The 25,414-nt window shown below is 39.7% G+C and overlaps 1 protein-coding gene across 1 annotated transcript in view; it reads right to left on the bottom strand.

Annotated features, from left to right (window-relative positions):
* Positions 1–25,414, bottom strand: part of BAZ2B (bromodomain adjacent to zinc finger domain 2B) — a 156,663-nt gene that overhangs the window by 51,929 nt on the left and 79,320 nt on the right. Inside the window, exons 13-19 of the mRNA XM_025199968.1 lie at positions 25,319–25,380; positions 18,813–18,878; positions 17,575–17,640; positions 16,917–16,961; positions 16,641–16,667; positions 15,285–15,350; positions 13,927–14,160 (exon numbers count right to left, since the gene is read on the bottom strand). Coding sequence (XP_025055753.1) covers positions 13,927–14,160; positions 15,285–15,350; positions 16,641–16,667; positions 16,917–16,961; positions 17,575–17,640; positions 18,813–18,878; positions 25,319–25,380 — 566 coding nt within the window. The remainder of the gene's footprint in view (positions 1–13,926; positions 14,161–15,284; positions 15,351–16,640; positions 16,668–16,916; positions 16,962–17,574; positions 17,641–18,812; positions 18,879–25,318; positions 25,381–25,414) is intronic.

Below are 25,414 nucleotides of genomic sequence, written 5' to 3'. Positions count from 1 at the left end.
AAATTTTGAAAAATTTCTATATAAACAGTGTATTTTATTAAATATGTAGTTGTAAATAGTCATCCTTTAGCAACATTTAAAATGATAACATATTATTTAGAGTGCATCAAACCATAAGAATATATGTGAAAAATAAAATCAATAATTTTATTGCAGCAGCAGTTTGTTTAATTAAAAATTCAAACAACTTAAAGGATGTAGAGAGGTGTACTGACATAGAAAAACCTGTTTTAAAATTAAATATGTTACTCATTCAGTGCTGCGACAGAAAATCTTCTCCATTATCGTTACCCCTTTGTAGCTTTACTTGCACAAACATCAAATTAGTAAGGTGTTCTTGGCTGTCAGAATTAGTTTATAGGCAACCATTCAGTTTTAAAGGGTCAGCTTATATATGGGACATTTAAAACTGAAAGGTGAGTTTAGTAAAATTGTCAATTCCACGTGGCATTTTCACTAAGCAATGATTTGGTATAAATCCTCAATGACAGAATATATGCATCTTTGGAATCACTTGGGTGCTGTGAATCCCATACTGCTTTCAAACTGCTTATTAGATAGCTTCAGAAACTGGAGGTACTCCCATATTATGGTTATGTCTACAAAACTGCTGACAGAGCCATTTAGTGATAAATGCACGTTCGGGGGTGGGGGGGGGGGGGGGGGGGGGGCGGTTCTGGTATGATTATGATAGTTCGCTACTCAGTTTACATAAGTAAAGAGATTACAAATTTGTGCAAGCTATTGTTGCAAGTTTAACAGCTAAAATGGAAGAACATAAGAGTCCCAACCAAATGCAATCTATTCAGTGCTGCAGCCTCCATTCTAAATCACCTATTTGCTTGTATTTATTCATACTTTTAATTGAGGTACATACCTCAAAATACTTACAATACAGGGTAAATGTAAATTGTCAGGCAAAGCTTCCATTAAATTCAGTGGAAAATGGAGAGCTTTGTGTAAGTATGAAATGTAGAGACCGATCCATGCTAGCAATTATGCCACCCAAATTCAGTACAGTAGTGTCTTGAACTTGCATAAGAGGACCAATAAAAATAAAAAAACTCCAAAGATAAAACCTTTCAAATCTTTTTTCTGAAAACAAAAATAATTTACTGAGTGTGACAGGTTCATGCCCCACTCACCGTGGTGCTGGCATCTATGTGGCCAGTCTGCAGGCGAGTTGGCTGGTACCACATGGCCAGAAGCCCTCCTGGCTGGTCCAGCACCTGAAGGCTCCGAGAGTAAAAGCCCAGGAGCTGAAACATGGCAGGGGAGAGAAAAGGGAGCACCAGCAATGCAGCTGGATGTTTCCCCTGTGGCCAGAAACGAGCTGGTGCATCCGTGTTGAGGGAGCACACCTGGAGAGGCAGTGTCTTCCAGTCCCACTGCTGGAGTGTCCAGGGAGGACCTGGATGCACAGCCACCTGTCAGCAGAAAGTCAGAGACTCTCCCCAGGGCATAGCACCTGGGAAGACTGAGGTTGCCCAGATCACCTGGATGGCACTGGGAAGTGATCCAGATAGCAGCTTGGGAGTAGCAGTTGATAGGCCAAGTGGCCCAGACCCAACCCCACTCACCAAAATCTGCAATGACTCCTGCAGGAGTGCACAGGTCAGCTGTGGCTGAGAAGGCAGCTTGGTGGGCACTGCCAAGACCCACAGAGGGTAAGACCTCACTCAGGAACCCCCTAATCCCAATCATCCCAACTGAGCAGCTGTAGACTCAAAGCTTCCTGGTGAGGTGTTGGCAGAGACTTGAATGTTGCACAGGCATGAAGAAACGCCCCTTAAGATGCTACAATATGTGACCAGGTAGAAGCCAGCCCAAAGCGCAGGTTCAACATGGGGGGACCCATGATGTGAAACCATGTGGGAACAGGGTGCACCCCACCTCAAGAAGTCCCAACCACTGAAAGAAGCACTGGACATGGCAGGCATTGTTGCCCTGTCCACTGTGTCATTTAAACTGTTTTGGTTAAAGCATTGTTCCATTACCATTTTGTCAGTTTAAGAAGCTGCAGTCATATCCCTGCAAATGGCCACAAGACCAAGCCTTAATGTGGGAGCAAATGGCACCATCACCATGCCAAGACACCATGGACGCTGATCTATAACACCCGAGTGGAAAGGGGTGGAGTGTAGGGGAGGAGAAGCCTCACAGAAGAAGTGCTGGCAGAATCACCCAGAGTTCTAGGGAGGCTGCTGAACAACACCTCCAGGTAAAACCCTATACAACAACAAGTCATGGCAGGAGAGCAGACCCCAGTGTGGCATAACCAAAACTTCAGGGCATGATCATGAACCTGCCACCCGGAGCCACCCCTTAACTTTACCGAGAATGACACTACTATTTTTAATCACTGGTATTAAGAATGCAAAAAAAACCCCTCAAGAAACTGTAACAATCAAATTTAGATCATCATACCAGGGCAATGAAAACATTTTCATATGTTAATACAATTAGAACTATTTAATAGAGCACATTTTTGCATATTTTCCCCAGAATTTTCAATGAGATTTCTCCTTGTTACCCAAACAGTTTCTTAAAATTTATTTTCATTGTGGAAAATGTAACACTAATTGTCCTTTCCAACTAACTCATGGGTGTGACTAATTTTATTTTATTAGAAAAGACTAATCTAACTCCTAAATATGGACTAAGAAGAGTTGCTAGCCTTGAAACACCACTACCCAGTTAGAAATTAGTTTTTACTGTAACCTCACGTTAGGCTGCTGGGTTTAATTTTGTTTAAGTGTATACATTGTTAATGAAGTGGCTTTTTACATACTTAAAATATGCATTTTCACAAAAATTCTCGTTACTGCTCATGATCTTGATATCTGTTTTATCTTTAAATTATTTTAGTTGCCTATGCTCTGTATTTATTTATGCCACTATTGCTTGCATAACTAAGACTTTCAATATTTTAGTTACATATTAATTTTAAACCAGTACATAAAACACATAATAGAAATAGAAGATAATGTTAGTGGTAATGTTTTATCCCGATGCGCCCTAAAGATAATGTCAGGGCTAAATGTGAAGATAGTGTCAGGACTGACATATGAAATGTAAATTAGTTTATCATTGTCTAAGAGAAGTTTAATCAATAATTCTGTACACTGCCTCTGGTTTTATTATCCATGCTATTCAAGCACAGGATTTTACTAACTCCTTTTTATTTTTGCAGTCTAGATTCTACTACAACCTACTAGACAATTCCAAATTTTAATAACTGAAAATGCACATATTGATTGTTTTATCTAATAAATCTCTAATTTTTGCAGTCTAGGTTGAATAACCTGGATATACTACTACTCTTGGGAAAGAGACTCTTCCAAGTTACTTATGTCATTGAACATAAGCAATTTTGTTTAATGCTGTTCCGTCTCTAAACAGTACCCAAGAACATCTCTCTTCCCCTTCCTCCCCCCCTGCAGTTTACTTCTGGGACCTTCCTGGCCAGAAATATTTGTGTTATGTGCAAATACTATAAAGGAACAAATCATCAAGACACTCTATTTAAGGTATACATTTTCATAATTACACAAAAAATGTGCATATTTGAAAAGGGTCTCAAAAAGAAATGACCATGTTAGATTTTGGCTTAGATTGTCATGGCTACATTGCAAGTGAAGCCTAGTTATGATGGGAAAAATAAGGACTTCTTGCTCAATACTCCTTGCTGGAGACTGGGAAGACAAGAGGCTAAAAAAATAGGAGAACTAGATATCACTTCCTCAGAAAAAAAAACAGGAAGCAGAGCAAGAACCGTGTCTCTTCAAAAGTCTTAATTCTTTATTTGGTATCTTACTGGGACAAAATATAGCATGCAGTAACAGGGGTATATGTTGTAGCCGTACTGGTCTAAGGATATAGGTAGACAAGGTTCTTTTGCTAAATCCGATATCTTTTATTAGACCAACTCAAATAGTTGGGAAAATACTTCTTTGCAACTTTTCAGGTACAAATACCCTTCGTCAGGCTAAGGAAGCATCTGCAGTTGGTATGTACTCTTCCTGGATGGAATGAATAGTAAAGAAGCCAGAGACTGGTATGCAAGCAAGAAAGCCAGTGAAGACGTAAACTCAGGAGTCAGTGGGTGAAAAACAGGTGGGGGGGGACTACCACACTCTAACAGACTCGATTAATTGAGTCTGCTCCGACATGCTGTAATTACAATGCGTCGGCGCAACCTCACTGTTCGTGTATAGGCTTCCATAATGTCAGGCAAAGATGGCAGACAGACTGGCATTCTTCACAATGAGATAGTATAGATATTTCAGGAAATAAAATCAGTTCCAGTATTTTATATGTATCGATCTTTTTTTCAGAATATATGTATTATATCAGGAGTGAGGCATTTGCTAGACAACTCACTTGTCTAGACAAGCTTTTATATAGGGAAGACAAAGCTTATAAACCTTATAAGGGTCATCTACCCGTGCACTGTAGGCCCTTCGGAGGGTACAGATGAATGTACAACTGGAGCCATTTCAAAAGAGTAGGGGGGAGGAGAGTCTCCCGCTCTGAACCATGCAGCTGTTACAGTGACAACTACAGATGCACAAGGTGGAACAATACAAATGTAACTATTTTAACAATGCTTTAAACTCGCAGCTTGTGCACACGTAACTATTACTACTTCTTCTTTCGTAAAGAGTCAGATATCAACTTCCAAATTTATGAGCCACTGGTCGCATCTACATGAAACACTGACTGCACAGTTGCTACTTCGTAGTCATTTATTACTTGCAGATCCAAGTAGTAAATGACTGCGCAGTAACTGGCATTACTGCACAGTAGCATCTCCACATGGCTCTGTGGTGATGCTGACTGCCCAGCAGCTCATTACTACTCCGCAGTAGTTTGTTACTACCGTGCAGTAGCATTGCATCAAATGCCCTACAACACTACTGCACAGTAGTAACAAGCTACTGTGCAGTAAGCATCACATGTAAACATGGCCACTGTCTGGTATTATCACTCAATGTAAATATTCCATCTGCCCCATCTGGATATTTGTAAAGATTGCAGCTTTCAATTAAGTGTTGTGCTGTTTGTTGGACACTACATTCACACAGAGGTCTACCCAAGATGCTCATTTTGTGAAGTATTGTTTTGAAGTGTCCATATCCAGGTCTCAGTCCGTTCAGCTTGACCCATGCTTTTGTCAGGCTCGTGCCCAATGGACAACTCATTTGGTATTGGTATAAAATGCCGTAGGAACAGGTCTGACCTTTCACAGAGGTTGGCCCACTCTGTTGCTACCCATAGGTTTTGTTCAGCATCCCCAACCTCTTCTAGGAGCTTGTGGGCTTCAGGTACAAATCATTTATAACTTCTAAGCCTCTCAAGCCTCCATCTGATCAAGTCTTCAGTTAACAGTTGATGGAGCTAGAGGTGCACTGATATATCGGTCCTTAGTGTATTGGCACTATGATTTAGCGCTACTCCTAGGTAAATTGGGGTATGCTCATTGGGAAGGATGTGGTTGCGTACTCTGATATTCAGCATGCTCTTGGCTTGACAATTGTCCAGGTGGAAGAGTGATGATACTGATTTATTCTTACTCAACTTTAAACGTCAGCTGTGGAGATGGTCAGTAATGAGTTCCATATCAGTATTCAGTATCTTTTCCAGTTCTGTCATATCTATTCCTTGAGCAACTATGGCAACATCATCCATGTACATGTAACGCTTAGATGTTGTATGCAGGAAGTCTGAGGTACATGCACTGAAAAGGACTGGTGCTAGCACTGACCCTTGGAGGACTCCATTCTTCAGAGTTCGTACTCTGCTTTTTTCTCCTCAGCTGGTAGCAAGTTTGAATGATCTGCTGGAGATGACGTTTATGATGAAAGTGCATACCTTGCAGTCAGGTATCATAAAGTGTAGTTCAGATTTCAGGCATTTGTGCCAGAGAGTGTCATAGGCAGCTGTAAGGTCTATAAAGACTCTGCCTGTTTTCTGCCTCATTTCAAATATTTTTTATGTTAGACGTAAGTAATGTAACTTGGTCAGTTGTACACTGGTTTTTCTGAAGGCCACCTTGTTCTTTTGGGAGCTGAGGGTCAACAATGTTCTCTATTCTATTCAGCATTAAACACTCCCATGAGTTTGTATGTAACACAGAGTAGTTAGACGAGTCAGAAGCTCTTTGGATCCTCTGGTGGTTTACTGGGTTTCAGGATAGCAATCACATGAATTTCTAAAGCCACCTTTTCATTGTGCACACGTAACTCAGAATGTAAGACCTGCTGCATGCTCCTGATCAGAAGCTTCCCTTTTCAAACTGTTCGAACTGTACATTTGTCTATGCACAGAGAGTCCACTTGACCCATCAATATGTCAAAGGCTCTCATTGTGGACAAACTAAGATGGGATTTCAAAGATTAAGTTTTAGGCTTTCCTCTCAGAATTTGCATGTTTGTAATTTAACAGAATTTTTTTTATATAAAATTATACCTGAACAAAGGTTGGTTCCCACATACTGTATACTTATATCCCTTCTTGAAATGTGCTGAAAGTAATGTTATTTTAGTATTTGCCCTTTCGTGTACGTGCCTACATAGGATTGCTCTACTATTCTCATGACATTAGTTAAGAAGTAACCTATTTACCTGATATACTCCCTTATTAAAAATATTCTCATGACATTTAGTCATAACCTCTTTATTTGATATACTCTCTCATTAAAAATATTTTTCTGCATACTAAAATGTGGAATAAAGCAGTATTAGCACTAGACCCCTTGCTACCATGATACAAAAAAGCAAGTTAAAACTATTTGATTCTTTCCTTTAAAAATATTTTGTTCAAGATATGGTCTGTATGTAGAGACATGTAGTTATCTGTGTTAATCTGAAGTCAAGTAGAAGGGAGGGTAGATGTTTACTTTATAGACTAACCAAAGTATGTGTGTGTGTATAAATCTATACCCAACTATCTATCATTGATCCATCCACCTATCTATATATATCACAAGCTTTCATGAGCTGCAGCTCACTTCATCAGATGCTGTGATGGTCTGTGTGCAGTTACTGTTCTCATGCTTAAGGAACTACTCTCAAATCAAGTAGTGAATATACAAATTAGGAATTTTTATCCTAAAAGTGACACACACTGTAAACATGCATAATTTTATATAACCAACTCTCCAATTTTGCAAGCACACAAGCATATAATTAACTTCATGTAGGTAAATATTTCTAATGACATTCACAGGATGATTTATATATATGCTATTAAGAAAACTGGTAAAATGTTTGCAGGATCAGAGCTTTAGGATCTTTTTTTCGCTTCCTTAGTCAGAATATCTTTAACTTTAACTGAAATATTTATAAAGCAGGGCAGCAGGCTTGGATCTAAGAGAGGAAATAGTTCAAACATAAGATTTATTACTTTGCCATTATACTTTCTTTTTTCAAACCATTTATCATGAGTACAGAAATAATTCTAAGAACAAACAACAAATTGAGAATAGATTTTTTTTTCCATGATTAGGTTGCCAAGTTAAATCTGGTTTCATAATAAATTATGGTAATTTAAGGGGTAGCCTGTATCAACATGTGGAATTGGGGTGGGGAATTTCTTTCATTTGTTATAATAATTAATGGACTAATTATTAACTTTAACAAGACAGATAAAATGGACATGGAATCATTTTCATAAGGAAAGAATGCTGTGAAATGTAGGAAATAAAAATATTTGTATGCCAGTTGTTTATTCTACTTACCTTTACATCAGCTAAACTGCCATACTCTAGCTACATGGCAGTTTCATTTTTATTCAAGTCTAATACAAATCTTCAGTTCAAAATGTCTTTAAATTAAAATTATTAGCCAAGTATTACCCCATGGTTATGCATACATAATGTAGGAAATGAAGCAAGTCCCCTACTTCCGTCATACCTAGATCTGTATTGGGCCAATCAATCTTCAGAAGTTCACCCTTGGTGTGGAAGAAAAAGGGAGCCACTTCAAAACCACCTTGTAGATAAGCAGCCCATGTAAATGAGCTTTCCAGACCTATCCTGAGCAGCCCTTAACACATGTTATCTTTATCTCCTTCATGGCAACTCTACAAGGATTCCTCCAGCCCCAGGGCAGAACACAGGGAAAGTGAAATTCATACCTCTGCAGGACAGCGCAAGGACTGTATCATTTAAGTCCCACCAGTTTGGAGGCCTTCAGTGCTGCAAAGCAGCAGTGAGAAAAATTTACACAGGAGCAAACCAACAAAAGGTTCCTTTTATGGTAGGTTGCTCCAAACTCCTACCACCTTTTGCCTTGAGATGAGAGAACACCCCACTATAAGAAGCAGGAATTCACTCAGTCCAACTTATAAATCTATTCAATGCCTTTTTCAAAGGAAGCAAAAACTGTGGTTTTAAACAGGTGCTGCTTTTGCCTCCCTGCTGCTGATTGGCCAAGGGGCCCTGGCAGCCCTGCTGCTTGCTGCTGACTGGAAGGGAAGGAAAAATAGTGCTATGTTTAAAACTGTGTTTTTCACTTCCCTGTTGATCAGAAACAAGCCGCAAGTGGGGCTCCTCCACCAATCAGCAGTGTGGATGATCAGGGAGCACACGGGGGACCCTGCAAGATAAAAGAAGCTGCAGCGCAGCCCACTTCCGCCATGAATCTGGTAGGGCTCTAACAATAAAGGAAGAGGTGGCTCAGAGCATGGCACCTGCCTGAGTGCAAAGCAACTGCAAAAGGAAATCGGAACTTGTAGTAGAGGTGATATATTTTATTAGACCAACTGGATTTTTGCAAAAAAAATTATTTTGCAATAGCCAAGCCACATCAAAACCTAGTCTCTGGAATAAATTTGACCCAGTATTACACTATATTTAGGATTATGTGGTTTATGCAATCGTAATATCTAGCATGATCTGTACTTGAATTAGGTCCTTACTTGGAAGGTGGAACTTTAATTCATATCACAGTACCAATCTAGAGCAAAATAGCAGGTAGCGACTACTCCATACTGCATAATGCTATCATTGCATAGCACAGAAGGAACAGAAGTAGGAACCATAGTTTCATGGAAAATTAGGGCTGGAAGAGACCTCAGGAGGTCATCTAGTCAAACCCCTGTTCAAAACAAGAACATCTCCAACTATACTGTCCCAGCCAAGGTTTTATCTAGCAGGATCTTAAAAACCTACAAGGATGGAGATTCCACAACCTCTCTGGGTAATCTTTTCCAGTGCTTTACTACCCTCCTAGTGAGAAAGTTTTTCCTAATATCTAATACCTAATATCTAACCTAAACTTCCCTTGCTGCAACTTGAAACCATTGCTCCTTGTTCAGTCATCTACCAGCACTGAGAACAGTCTAGCTCTATCCTCTTTCAAACCATCCTTCAGGTAGTTGAAGGCTGCTATTAAATCCCCTTTCAGTCTTCTCTTCTCCAAACTAAATAAGGCCAGGTCCCACCGCCTCTCCTCAGAAGTCATATGCCCCAGTCCCAGAATCATTTTTGTTGCCCTCCTCTGGACTCTCTCCAATTTGTCCACTTCCTTTCTGTAGTCAGGGGCCCAGAATTGAACACAGTACTCCAGATGTGGCCTCACCAGTGCTGAATACAGGGGAAGAATCGCTTCCCTTGATCTGCTGGCAACACTCCTACCAGTGCATCCCTGTATGCTGTTAGCCTTCTTTTGAAGCAAGGGCACACTGTTGGCTCATATTCAGCTTTCTGCCCACTGTAACCCCCATGTTCTTTTCTGCAGATCTACTACCCAGCCAGTCAGCCCCCCGCCTGTAGCACTGCATGGGATTCTTCTGTACTAAGTGCAGGACTCTGCACTTGTCCTTATTGGACCTAATGAGATTTCTTTTGGCCCGATCCTCTGGTTTGTCTAGGTGACTCTGATTCCTAACCCTACCCTCCAGCAAATCTATTACTCCCTCAGCTTGGTGTCATCTGCAAGCTTGCTGAGGATACATTCCATCCCATCGTCCAGGTTGTTGATGAAGATATTGAACAAAACCAGACCCAGGACCAACCCGTGGTGCACTCCACTTGATATTGGCTGCCAATTGAACATCAAGCCATTGATTACTATCCTCTGAGCCTGATGATCCAGCCAGTTTTCTATCCACCTTACAGTCCATTCATTCAACCCATACTTCCTTAGCTTGCTTGTGAGAATGTTGTGGGATACCATATCAAAAGGTATACCGTGTCCACTGCTCTTCCCACATTCAAAGAGCCAGTCTGCTCATCAGAGAAGGCAAATCAGGTTGGTCAGGCATGACTTGCCCTTGGTGAATTCATGCTGACTATTCCCAATCACCTTCTCCTATTCCATGTGCTTAGAAATGGATTCAGTGAGGATTTGCTCCATAATTTTTCCAGGGACTAAGGTGAGGCTGACCAGTCTATAGTTCTTCAGATCCTCCTTCTTCTGTTTCTTAAAGATGGGCACTATATTTGTCCTTTTCCAATTGTCTGGAACCTCTCCTGATTGCTACAAGTTTTCAAAGACAATGGCCAGTGGCTCTACAATCACATCAGCCAACTCCTTCAGTACCTTTGGGCACACTGCATGCGGCCCCATGGACTGCATACATCCAGCTTTTCTAAATAGTCCCTAACCTGTTCTTTCAGCATTTTGGCTGATCACCTTCTCAAACTGGGCTGCCAGGTACAGTAGTCTGGGAGCTGACCCTGCCTGTGAAGACTGAAGTACAAATGGCGTTGAGTACTTCAGCCTTTTCTGCAACATCCGTTACTAGGTTGCCTCCCCCACACTTTCCCTGATTTTCCTCTTGCTGCTGACATACTTGTAGAAACCCTTCTTATTCCCCTTCATATCCCTTGCTATCTGTCCCTTGATATCTGAAGATAGAAGTCTTCACGAATCCCTATTTTAGAATTATTTCTTTACTCAACTTTAAAGATGATAGCATACATAATTTTGTATGCATAGCACACTTTTTGTTCCAAGGAACCTCAGAACATTTTTTTTACAAACTTAGTTAATGTACAAACTACACATATGGATCACATTACCCAGAACTGAAAAGAAAATTTTATACCTGAAATTGCAAGGGAAAATTAATAGAGTATACTAATGAGGGGTACAATCACCCCAGATACAGATTTCAAAAAATGATTATTCCAAACTAAACTTAAAATGTAAGTAATGTAAGAAAAAAGCAACTCTAAAACAATCCTGAGAGGATTGTCAGTATTGGCTCAGAAGAAATGTTTCCCGAATCAAACAGTCAAATATGTCTATTTGTGAAGGTTCAGAATGCAGAGTATTATCCTTTAAAGGCTTGTTTGAGAAAGAAACACAAAGATGGGAAGACCACAGCTTTAAAAAAAGGACCAAAAACCCTTTACTGTACTATAATAAAAATAAAAGTCTTTCTTGTAACAGCAATAGGTAGCATACTTCAAAGTCTTTGCTCAAGGGATTATTCAGAACAGAGGGATTTACCATAAAATAAAATCTCTGAGAGATGCAGGAGATATTTCTCCTTGATAATATCATGAACTTCAAATACTTGGATACATCATACTAAAGTGCTTTAGGCTTGAATCTTCTTAGTCTGCAAAAATTGGCAGAAACTACATTATAGTTAGAACCTCTATGGAGAGATGCTCCATTTCTGGGTCTTTGCTGTTTTTCTGAAAAAATGAGAATTCAGGATGTAGCCTTTGTTGCACTGATAACCCAAACCTTGAACTGTTTCACAGAGAGCTCCTCTACACATGCAGGTAAAGACCCAATGGGATCTAATGCATGAGCCACACAATTGCACCTCCTGCCATGCCACATGCATGGCAGGAGGCATGATTGTGGAATTGTGTATTAGAACCCATTGCACCTTATCGCTGGTGCAGGGGGAGCCCAGGATCACAGTCCCAAGCTCCCCATGCACTGGCTCCCAAAGCTGCAAGCTTCACAGCTAACGGTAGAGGTACCGTTCCTGTCAAACTGAAGTTTCTACCAAGTTGACAGATAGGGTTTGTTTCACAAGTACATATGAACTTGGTGCAATTTAAGGGAACTGAAGTATGAATAGCCTTGACAGCTTCCTCATATGAACCTAAGCCATAGCCACAGGGGTACTAGCCAGTTAAATGCCTGAACAGTGCCCATTAAATTCAATGGAAACATATCCATTGATTTCAATGGGCTTTGGATTGGGCCTTTAAGTAAGGACTGCTGGTATATGTCCAATCCACTTTAGTCAATGAGTAAAGCTTATTATTTTACCTAATAAATATTCTGAGTTCCTTCTAATACAAACCTGATACTCATTTGAGCTAGATATTGAAGAAAATTTAAATTCTGCAGTTGTTTAGACAGTGGTCTCTGGTAACTACAGGTAATTTTGGCTCAAGCTTTGCAGAACTGAAAGCATAGCAACAGTTCTACTGAATTTGAGGCCCTTGTTCTCATAGTAAGCAACGGTCACTAGAAAACTGTGCAATAAACCAAGTTTATGCAAATTAGTCTACTGCAATACTTGAGTTGTTTAAATTAAAAAGCACTTTTTAATTTAAATAGAAAAGTCTACAAATTGAAAAGAGCAACAATCCTAAAATAAAAGCAATGTCAAAATGTTTACACAAATATGAAACCAATTGCTGGAAATTCTGCAGTGAGAAATTTATATCCACGTTTTTTAAATATCATAAGGAGCTTTTGAAAGTCCAAATGATCTTTCTTACATTTAATTATACTTTCTACTTGCTTAAGAAGAGGAAACAATTTTTACTGAGGCTGCAATATTAGTAGCTGCTTAGTTTTGTACCATGCAGTTGTGCATCACACTGACTGCTCTCAATGACCTACAGAATTGTCAAAAACATATTTTCCAGTTGCTATGTAACCACCTTTTTCCTCTGCAAAGTTAAAAGGTGATATCTGGTATTGTTGCAGCACAACTGTCTTGAATCTGTGTTTTCAAGAAGTTTTCAGTTCTAATCCAGTTTATTAAATAACCGGATAATTTGAGCAAACCTGCCTACCAGCTCCTCAGACTAGGCACTCTGGGGTCTGGAGATCAGACAAGGAGCAAGAAGCAGCTGCTCCTGCCCTCTTCTCCAAGTCTATGGCAAGGGTGATAGCAGTTCCCCCTTGCACCTCCCTCCAGACTGGTCTTGGGAAGGCACATGAGCTTTTCCCTGCCAGGGACCAGGACAAGGTATGCAGGGGTGGCTCCATGTGCCTTCCCCAGTGAGGGTGACCCTGGTTTTGGAAAGGTATGGGGAGCATTTCCCTGCTGCTCAACTCCTCCTGACCCCTGGCAGGTGTCAAGTGGCAAGAATGTGTACAAGTATTTGTTCTCCCAGAAGAAACTCTCCAAGGAGTGACCTCCGCTGGGATTGAGATAGACTATTTTTCTCCTGCAACTGCTATTTTTGTTCCAGGAAAAATTGTGTGAATGCCTGCATGCTTGTGGTTTCTACTGTGAGAGCTGCACATAGCCAAAGTTTGAGAGCCCAAGACTGGAATAAGAAAAATGTTTTCATTTTGAATATTTATCTTAGGAAATCTGCTCAGCTTATGTCCAACCTTATGCCTTGCACTAACCAGTATGACTAGTGTCTGACTCTTATAGAGCTACTAGCCAACTGACCATCAAGCATGATGGGAGTGGGGATGGGTGGGAACAGAGCACTGCCATCCACCACTCCATGCCACCACCACCTCCCAGGAGCAGGGGGAGGAAGCTTGCCCCGCCATCCCCCTCTGCCAGCACCCCGCGCTGTCGCCACCTCCAGTACCACTGGCCTCACCCCCCCAGCCCTACTCCTCACCCCCCCGCTCCATCCCTACCATCCCTGCCAGCATGGCGGCACTCCACACTCAGATTGGTTGTTTCACTAACCAATCAGAGTGATCCAAGACAGTTGCGGACAAATAGACAGACGGACTAAGCTCTTTATTATATAAGATTATTTACAAAATTTGTCCTAGTGGGCACTTGTACATGTAATGAAATTTGGACATTTTTGCAGTTTAATTGCGTCACACTGTACACAGGTGGGCTGTTAGCGGGCAGGTGCTCCCCTAGCTCGGGCTCAGGGAATAGCTGTATCGGACTGGGTGCTGCCTGTGAGCTGGGACAGCACCCACCTACTAGCAGCCCACCTGGATGGCCCCACCGCCATGGAAGAAAGGTCTGAAAATAATTAATTTTAAACTATTATTGGCTAGGAGATTAAATTTTTATCTTTACATAAAACAGTAGGTTAAAAACTAGTCAATGATTTATCAGGTTTTTTTTTTTTTGCTGCCAGGCCATGCAGTCCCTGAGCTGCAGAGGGGGCTAGTCATTTCCTTCATGGTGGTAGCACCCCCACAAGGCCGCTCGGGTTGGGTGCGAGGTGCGCAGGTGCTGCCCCAGCTTGCAGGCAGCACCTACCGGATCCAACTCTTTCCAAGCCCATGTGGAGAGCAGCGCCTGGAAGGCTTCTAGACCATGGGCTTGGGGAAGACTTGGATCTGGTGGGGGCAGCACCTGTGCAGCTAGTACCCCACCCAGGCAGCCCCAGGGGGAACCACCATCATCGAGGGAAGAATTGGGCTCCCCCGCAGCTCAGGGGCTGGCCAGCCCAGTGGTAGCTTGTGCAGGCAGACTCCACTGAGGGGGAAAAAAAAGCAGTGAGGGGCTTGAGCCTCTCTTTTTCCATGAAGCCTGCCTTCCTCTCCTGCAGCCAGGGGGTGAACTACCAATAAGCCCTGAGCTGCAGGGGGCCCCAGACCTTCCCTCCACAGCGGTGGCACCCACTGGCTAGCAACCCACGCAGGCGGCCCTGTGGGGCGACATCACCATGGAGGGAAGGACTGGGGCCTCCTGCAGCTCAGGAGCCGCTTGGCCCACCAGCAGCTTGTACTCCTGGCCATGGGAGACATGGGCAGTCTCCATGAAAAAAAAAGAGGATCACGCCCCTCACTGGGTTTTTTTTCCCCTCAGCAGAGCCTAGTGGTGAGAGCTTCCATAACAGTGATGGAAACCCCTAAATTGAAATGGTGGGTTTTTAATCATCACAATTAAAAACTCACTGGTTTCAATTTAAGGGACTACGTCCCGGTCACAGTTACAAGCAGCCGATGAGAGGAGGATCATATTTGGCAGGAAATGCTTGGGACTCTGATATGGCCCACACACCGCTCTTATAAAATAGCTTGTGGGTCAGGAAGCACATGAATTCAAGTCACTGCAATGCCTGCTGCTTTAGAAAGGAGACAGCAGCCAAAATATTAAAAAGAAACTTCACACTTTTTCCAGAGGTAAATACTCACTTCTGCTTTTTTACGTGCTTCCATAGCTTTCATAAGCATCATATGTTGCCTTCTCCTTTCTCGTTCCTATTAAAGCAGATAAAATTAGAACAAGACTCAAATACAGTTTAAGTATCAATTTTTTCTAAAAGCTCAGTACAACAAGTTTAGCATTAATAGACAAGTCACAGTAAATACTAAATATAAGACAAGAATGGCCAAGTTTGTGCATGTTTTAGTTCAGGTTTAGAAAGCAAATACAAGAACAATCAAAAGCAAAAAGGTAAAGCAATGAACATGGAGACAGTGTAAAACAGAAGCATACAAATTTACTTATGGTCAGTTGTGATGCTCCTTCATAAGCTGGCAGAACAAAAAGCATAATGGTTGGCTGGAACAGGTCAGTTACCTTACATCTGCTATTAGAAAACTTGCAATCTTAATGAATAGCCAATTAAACAGAAGGCTGTATTCCTGATCATTTAAAATATTGCAAAAGGTGACGTTTCTAAATGATTTAGCTTCCTATTTTCTGTAAAGAAAATCTTGTTTGCAAATTCAATGAATTAATATGCTGAGTTTTTTGGTCTTGAGACCAGTTTTAATTAAACTAGGCATGGTTCATATAAAACATGAATAAAGTAGAGTATTCCTATTTACTGATGCCTATCCTTAAATGTAAAGCCACAAAAGTGCATCCTGGCATATGCTGATACATTTAATTTCAATACGAACTACAGTAGTATAGAAGAAAATAAAAATGTCCTTTCTACCTAACTTTAAAAACTCTAAAATTAAATCCTGGCTCCACTGAATCAATGGGAGTTTATTTTCTTCAATGAAGCTAGGAACACATTTCCTTTCACTTTCATATTAAAATATTATGCATGTATTATTTATTAAAAACTAATGTGCTCAACACTGAACAAACATGGGGAAGATAGTTCCTGATGTAGTATTCTAATCCAAAATGATAGTAAAAACTTTCAACTGATCCCCAAAAATGGAACAAGACTTGGAAAATTTTATACAAACAATTACCCAATAAAGGTAAAGTGGAATTTTTTCATAAGCTCAAGCCTGATTTTAGTTAACAGTCCACCTTATATTGTGACCTCAGTAATGGAGATTTCCAGTCAACAGCCTCATTTATAGATTGCCATAGATTGTTCAATTTATAAACATTTGAGACAAGTCTTACTTGTTTTCTTTAATAGACAAGACAAGCAGATGTATGCAATGCACTGTGCTGTAAAGCCATGCAGCAGTATGTAATATGACAGCAGCCAGTGCTACATTTTATGCATTGCTATGACAACCATATCACAACCAAATCACAATGCGGTGTTAGATGTACAAAAATAAACATACCCATACCATATCTAGTCTATGCCTCTCCAACTCCTGGTAGAAAGAGTTGGCACAACATTATGAAACAGAAATCACAAAGTCATAAAACCACTTTATAATCCCCAAAAAGACCCCAATACCAAAGCAAGGCAATAAACCATAAGATTAAAAGAAAAACTTGTGCAGGAATCAAAATCAGCAATTTAAAAAGAAGATATTTTGAAGTTATTTTCCCCCAGTAGTTTAAACAGTAGTTAAAAAAATAGCATTTGCTAGTATTCTGACAATTGTGTATATACCGACCTGATGTTTCAGAAGAACAGCTTGCTGCCTTCGCATCTCCTTCTCCTTAAACATGAAAACAAAAAAGCACTTAAAAACTTACAAACATTACTTAGAAATAAGATGCAAAGTTCATGTAATGTTACACCCTAAATGTCTGAGTTCTCAGGGTTTTTTTGCTCCATTTTTTCATAAACTGTACATCACATAGCACCAGTTTATGACAGCAAATCTACTGAACTGAGGATCAGGATATGACAAGAAAACTTGGCAGCTCTGAGAGTACATGGTTTTAAATATATCAAGTTTTTCAGTGTTAAATGACTAAAATAGCAACAGGTAGCAACTGACTTCCTCATAGTATGCATAAAACAGAAAGGAAGTTGTGGACAATGGTATCTCATATGGGGTCTGGCAAGCATTTCTAGAGCTGCTCAAACCTAGCATCAGCTAAGCCTAACTTCTGGTAACAACACTTAAAATATAAAACATATTTATACAGACAGACAAACAGACAGACACTGTGCATTGTATTTATTTGTATTATGTTATTAGTATTATTTTAGAATCCTACCAGAGTCTGCTGAATATACTCTTCCCACATTATTTGATAAGCATAAGGCACAATAACAGTTTTTATTTTTTGAAAATAAAAACTCTGATGCTCATCTAAACTAACCTTTATTCGTTTCTCGGCCTCCAATAATTTGGCATTTGCCGCTTCTTCCTTCTTTTTCTTTTTTGCCTGTGCATGCAAAACAGGTCTCAAGGTCATGCAACAGCACCACTACAACTTGAAAATCATCTCAGACTAGAAATAAAGCTACATGCCTCACAAAGTGCAAAACAATATCACATCTTATGTAGACATTATAACAGATTTCTTCCCCAGTACATTTTGCATCACTAATAATTTAATGATTTATTCACTTTTTTACCCAAATCAAACCAGAATAGTGAAGCACTTTCAAAATTTGCTCCACTTGCATATTTATAACCAAGAAACATAAGTATCTGAAAATAATTCATTTAAAACTATTATTGGCTAGGAGATTAAATTTTTATCTTTACATAAAACAGTAGGTTGAAAACTAGTCAATGATTTATCAGTTTTTAAAATTTTAAAATACATATTTGATGCAATTTAAAATGTGCAATTAAAGCCAATATAAGGAATGCTCAACAACATGTTATGCAAATAATATTCCTACTCATTTAATTTATAACAGTATCAATAATAGAATAAGACAACTGAGATCAAAAAGAAATCTGTTGTCAGACAGATCAGAAACAGAGATCTGAAACAGAAATCTTAAATAGAAAATCCTTTAATTTAGTTGTACATGACATAGGTACATTATATGAAACAACCATCTGCAATATGAATGCTTATGTTTTTTTTTAAAAACAGACCATGCACATATATCATAAAGATCAGACTCATGCTATTCAATGTCGGCGTCACACATTTTCCTACAACTCTTCACACAATCAAGATAAAAGTTAAATATTTTCTTTCTTGCCACTATAATTTATCTTTTAAAACCATAGTGCTTGTAATCCATACCCAGAGTCAGGAACTAATTTCACATAAAGCAGATTTCCTTACTATTTCACAACCTGATCTTACAACCATGCACTTGTTTAGCTTTAAGTATAAGTACTAATTTTGTAGGCACTGTTCTTATAAGTTAAGCATACATGTAAGGTATTTGCATGACAGGGGCCATATTTTCATCTATAGTTATTTTTAAAAGTTATGATATAGTGAGGCAGGATAACATTTGAATCAAGACTGTAGAATTTGTAAGTAGAACCTATTATAATCAAATAATGGCAACCATGCAGATAAAACAGCAATGAAAAAACAGCATTCCTGAAGAGGATGAAAACATATACTTAATTTATTGTTTCTACCTCTAAAATTTGCTGAGCTCGAAGTTCTTTTTCCATTCTGATTTGTTGAATTCTCTTAATTTTCTCCTGAAAAATTAGAAAAAATCATTTAACTTTTTCAAATCATGTCAACAAAGGAGCGAAAAAGAGATTATTTTTCTCCTTTAACATATAAAAATAAAGAAAAGATCTCCAGTTATTTACAGAAAGTCAGATCTATATATTTCCTTTCATTTTCCAATCAATTCAATTGTGTGTAAGATTAAAAGTGTTAATGCAATGTTCTCTATTAATTTATTTCATGGGTTTCTGACTGCACTGAAAGCTGAAGCCATGCCTATAAATTAATGTTTAGGCAGTCACCATTTTTTAATGCTAACTTTGTGAAAAGGTATAAAACTGATGACAATACAAATGAGTAACAAAGGCAAGATCCTGGCTCATTGATGGTTAGCCTACCTAGCTGAAATACTTAAAAAAAGAAAGTGCACTGATGTGGTGTGTTTCTGCCAGGAATTTGGAAAGTTCTGAAATCCTCATTGTTTTCTACTGTTCACTGCTTAATTCTAACAGCCATTCCTCAGCCTTCACAGATCACACTATTTGGGTTATAGAGTAAAGCCCCTCTGAGAATACTGTGCTGCCAGAACTATCTGCATAAGTCAGCCAGTAGTTAGCCTAGACACATCTGCTCTGGCTGGAATATGCACAATTAAGTACTGTATACTTTTATTCCCATTAGGCCTTGAAATAGCAAGTAGTCATTGGCTTGGATGGTCTACTTTTAGTTTTCAGCAAGTAGGTAGAACAGAATAGAACCTGGGGGCGGGGGGTGTCTTGTCTGGCATCTGTAATAAAGTAACTTGGCTAAGCACCAGGACTGAGAAGTGTTTAGCAGGGCTGAAAAACCAACACAAGATTAGCTTCCAGCAGCTGCTTTCGTGGGTCTTTAAACTTGCTGCTGTCTGCCTTCCCAGTTCCCCGGGTATATCACTTGTTAATCTGTAATCCTAGCTTGCCATAAACCTTCTTTCCCCATCTACATAACCAGGGCTTTCCAGGCACCCACCAAGGCAGCAGCCCAGACCAAACAGGGGTCCATTGTGGCAAACATTAAGGGTTCTCTTAGGGTCCATGGCATATGTTCATCTAAAGGCACCATAGAATCTGATCCCAACCATAATGTGTCCTGCCTTGCCACACATGTCATATCAAGATCCTGAGCTCCACCTGTACTAGTAAGTAAAAAGCTGGGTGCCTGTAGGTCCAAGCTCTACAATCAACTGATTGCTGGCACCAACCCCAGACTTCACTGGGGCCAGTTTGAAACCCCAGTGTGGTCCCAAGCCAAAGCTGAAAATCTGCTGATGGTCCACGTCCTGGGGGTCAGCCCTGGACTTGCTACACGTTCTATTTAAGCTGCCATACAAACCAACCATAAAAATGGTCTATATTAGATATGGAAGATTTTTATAGCTGGCTTCCCATTTGATGGCACCTTAAATTGGGTGCACATGTACCACCCATGTCATTTATCCCATGATTGACACATGAATCACAGCATAATTGCAACATGTAGAGGGGGCCTGTCAGACAGGGTCAACACTTTATTAGGAGCTAGCAGCTCCATTTCTGAAGTAGCTTATCATAATGTCCTCCCTTTTTCCTGGCCTTCTGCCCAATATCTTATTCACTTAATATCTACACAGTAATCAAAGTGGCAAGACATGTAAAGCAAGCTGACTGAAGAATGGAGGACTTCACTACATATGCCTACTGAAGCTCTCTGTACATGTCTAGCTCATGAGCTGCTGGAAGGTCCAGGTAACCATAATTTTGCCTCTAAAATGTTACAACAGCCAAATTCATCATAATCTCCCAATTAACTTCCAACATACAAAAATACCTACAGGTCAGGTACAGACATTACACTTTTATCATTACAAGTGACCAGAAACCAGTCTATACCCATAACAGAACACAAGTTCAGCACACAAAGCCAGTCTATAGCTGTAACACAACAGAAGTTCAACACACATAGACTGGTTTAAAACTGGTGGAACCTGATCTAAGATTTGTACCCCTACCAAAGGGTGAATGTGTGTTCTGTTCTCTACCAATCTAAATGTAAGTAAACGGCTTAAAATGCAAAACAGTTTTGTGCCCAGTGTTGCAACGTTGAACACAATGGCTGACAAGGCGCAACTGAGGTAATGGAAGGAAAGATTACATGCAATCAGGTGCTCTGAAATGGACCTGGAACCCCAGAAGGACCTTCTAAGAGGGGCAGAATGAAATTGGCCAACAAGGCAATGCCTGAATTGCCTGTGCATGCAAACTGGAAGATCAAAAACAAACATGATCAGAAGCAGTTACTCTAATAACATGAATATAAGCAAGTGCAGTGAAGTGCAGACTAGGGAGCACATGCTTGCTTGCCTACTCCTTGGTGAGACCTATATGAAGGAAGACCTCACTAAAGCAATGGAAAGAACAGCTTGTGAGCAATTATAGAAAAACATCTACTTCATGACAAAGACATGACAAGAAGAAGAACTGATTTAAAACTACATTGCTTACAGAAAACCATGCAACAGATCAGTTCTGCCTCAGGCTTTTTGAATGTCTGTACCTAGCTACAATGTACATCATGAAATCCACATGAACCTAGTTCTCACTTTAAAAAATTGAAGTTAAAGTTTACAGACTTTACCATTGTATTTAGTAGGGAAAAAAGTGTAATTAATAGTGATGCCATAGCTAAAACTAAAGCTAAAAAACAAGAGATGAAATCTCTCCCATTAGAACTCTGGAAGTTCTGGTGAAACACAACTACACAAGGAATGTGTTATCAAGGGCCTTAACTTTCCAAATTTACCATCAGAATGTGCTGTGTACATATCTGAACAGTTAAGTCTGATATGCAATACAGCCAGTTAAGGTGAAGGCTGAAGCATGCCCAAGTACAACACTCATGCCAAGGCCTGAGATGACTCTTCTCTCCTCCACAGCTGAGATCAGGAACAGGAAGCTGCAGCTGCCAAAATCCATTATGATGTGGTGGCAACTTCTAGACCAGTATAAACAGTATTAAGACTTACTAGTCTTCAGTATTTTCAAAGTTAAAGCTTTAATTGCAAAGGCAGACTCGGATTGATTGGATCCCCCACACCAATACCCCTGCCCCAGAACATTTAAGACAACCTGTCCTCACAGTGGCAATAAAAACACATTTGGTTAATTACTGTATGAACTAAATACATGTGGTTGGTTTTGATATTTGTGTTTCAAATAGGTGAATTATTTTTTACATTTCCATTGACTTTTTAATCCCTCAAGATACCATTTATAGGCCAAAATAATAATATCTGGTTTTCTCATAATATTTTTATTTCTAGATAGTAAAATGATAAGATCACACATTATTTCATCCCCATTAATGGTTCCCTGAGGCAAAAAACAAATAGAAAGATATTTGGGTTTATTTGCTTTCCTATGGAACCTGAATGTATGGAGTGTGAAGATTCTATAAATAATATAGATGTTTGTCCTTTAAATAAGGCACGTTTTCAGTATGCTGAGCATTATTTATGTACAAGCTCCATTTTTTAAAAACAACTGAGCTACAAAAGTAATTAAAATACAATACACTATTTTAACTAAGATCTACAGGGCAGGAATTTTCTTGCTGTTTTTTCATATAGATCATAGAAAATTAAGGTTTTGGAGGTCATCTAGTACAGCCTCCTGCTCAAAGCAGGACCATTCCCAACTACTGTAGATCATCCCAGCCAAAGTTTGTCTAGCTGGGCTTTGAAAACCTCCAAGGACGGAGATTCCACCACCTCTCTGGGTAACCTGTTCCAGTGTTTTAGTACCCTCCTAGTGAGAAAATTCTCCATAATAGTTAACCTAAACTTCCCTTGCTGCAACTTGAAACCATTGCTCCTTCTTCTGTCATCTGCCACCACTAAGAACAGTCTAGCTCTATCCTCTTTCAACCATCCTTCAGGTAGTTGAAGGCTGCTATTAAATTCCCTCTCAGTCTTCTCTTCTCCAAACTAAATAAGCCCAGTTCCCTCAGCCTCTCCTCAGAAGTCATATGCCTCTGTCCCAGAACCATTTTTGTTGCCCTCCTCTGGACTCTCTCCAATTTGTCCACTTCCTTTCTGAACACAGTACTCCAGATGTGGCCTCTCCAGTGCTGAATAGAGGGGAAGAATCGCTTCCCTTGACCTGCTGGCAACACTCCTACCAGTGCATCCCACTATGCTAATTAGCCTTTTTCACAGCAAGAATACACTGTTGGCTCATATTCAGCTTATTGTCCACTGTAACCCCCAGGCCCTTTTCTGCAGATCTGCTGCCCAGGCAGTCAGCCCCCCGCCTGTACTGGTGCATGGGATTGGTCTACCTTAAGCGCAAGACTTTGCACTTGTCCTTGTTGAATTTCATGAGATTGGCCCGATCCTCTGATTTGTCTAGGTGACTGAATCCTAGCACTACCCTCCAATGTATCTACTCCATATCTACAGCGTACCCTAGTCCTACCCCCCAGCTTGGTGTCAGGTACGAACTTGTTGAGGGTGCACGCTATGCCATCTTCCAGCTCGTTGATGAAGATATTGAACAAAACCAGCCCCAGGACTGACTCCTGGGGCACTCCACTTGATACCGGCTGCCAGCTAGACATCAAGACATTGATCACTACTTTCTGAGCCTGATGTTCCAGCCAGTTTTCTATTCACCTTACGGTCCATTCATCCAGCCCATACTTCTTCCTTTGCTTGCCTGCAAGAATGTTGTGGGAGACCATATCAAAAACCTTGCTAAAATCAAGGTATACTACTCTGCGCATCCACAGAGCCAGTCATTTCATCACAGAAGGCAGGCAATCAGGTTGGTCAGGCAAGATTTGCCCTTGGTGAATCCATGCTGACTGTTCCTAATCACCTTCTTCTCCAACTGCTTAGAAATGGATTCCTTGAAGATCTCCTCTATGATTTTTCCAGGGACTGAGATGAGGCTGACTGGTCTGTAGTTCCCTGGATCCTCCCTTTTCCCTTTCTTAAATATAGGCACTATGTTTGCCCTTTTCCAATCATCTGGGGTAACGGCCAGTGGCTCTGCAATCTCATCAGCCAACTCGCTCAGCACCCTCGGGTCGATTCCATCCAGTTTTTGTTTCTACAAAACCTTTCACAACGAGGTCTGAATTCATGATTAGGGTTCTTGGGTGCGATTACAATATAAATAACGCATTTCTTTCATGCATCAATTGTGACTGCAGAAGAAACTGCTATCAACATCCACAGTCTGAGATTACAATTAATATACGATATCATTCACTAAACAAATTAGCCCCGTTCAGAGGTTTGGTGAAGCCTATGTAAAAAGCTGCAAATTATTTTGCCACAAAAAAGTTCCTCCCAAGTTAAGTTTGATTTTTGGTATAGTAGATGCCTAAATCAGCCTTGTATTCCTTGCTCTCTGTACACAATAAAATTAAAAACTTACTTGGATAATTACTCACATGTATTTACTAATTTGAAAAAGTATCATAAATATAATTGAAAGAAAAAGGACATGATCTAAAGCAAACACATATGAAAGGCCTCTTTAAAATTTTAGTAAAGCTCTCTATCAGAAAAATCAAGACAGGAAATTTAAATTATAAACATCCTCTGTTGTTATAAATGGACATAATTCAACCCAAGTCAATACAATTATATCCATCTACAGCAACAGGGAATTTGACCCTTTTTTTGAAAGTTTAGAAAATGAAAATCAAGGGAAGGCTTGTATTATCAGACAACACATGGTTTTAGATCTCTGTAGACAATGTTTCATAGAAATAGAACAAAAGTAGAGAAAGACAGAAAGGTTTATTTTTGGGAAACAATTTTTCCAATTTTAGATATATATTTGTTAAAATATTGAAAAACTTCCATCCACAAATAGCTTAATTTATGAAGAGTCAAATATAAAAAATTGTTCAAAGTATTCCGTCTGGTTAAGACATTTGTTATAACAATATTTAACAAAAGTTGTGTATTTTAAAAGTAGACAATTTCTAATTTAATTAACTGATATAAAACTATTTTTGAGCTAAAAACCATTGGCAATTATTTGTAATGCATTATTTGTAATGCTAGCAAAGGTATACCAGTATTAACAATAACATACCTGCTTATGTGATTTCTTTTCACACACAGAAGATGAACATTTCACTGTAACCTAAGGGGCAATCTGTGTAACTCTGATTCACATGAGTAAGCACTTACTTATACATGCAGTACCCAATGAAGTCAAGAAGGCCATTCATGAGATGTGCTCACATTATGATCAAGAAGTGTACAATCTAGGTTTGCAAAGCAATACAGAAAGTACATCCTTTATAGTTACATATTTTAGAGATTTAAATATTAATACACATGCTGCGTAATCTAGCAGATAAATTAAACATGCGAGTTTAAATGAAAATCACTGGATTTATAGAGCTTAACTAACAAACAGAAAAATTGTACCTGCTGTTTCATTATCTTTATCTGTTCTTTTTGCTTTCGCTTTTCTTCAGCGGCCATAATAGCTAGGAGCAAAAATAAATAAATAATTGTCAGCAG

The sequence above is a fragment of the Alligator sinensis genome, unplaced genomic scaffold (genome assembly GCF_000455745.1).
Source record: "Alligator sinensis unplaced genomic scaffold, ASM45574v1 scaffold389_1, whole genome shotgun sequence".
Lineage (NCBI taxonomy): Eukaryota > Metazoa > Chordata > Crocodylia > Alligatoridae > Alligator > Alligator sinensis.
Note: the sequence above shows the minus strand (reverse complement) of the source record. Positions and strands in the feature narration are given on the sequence as shown.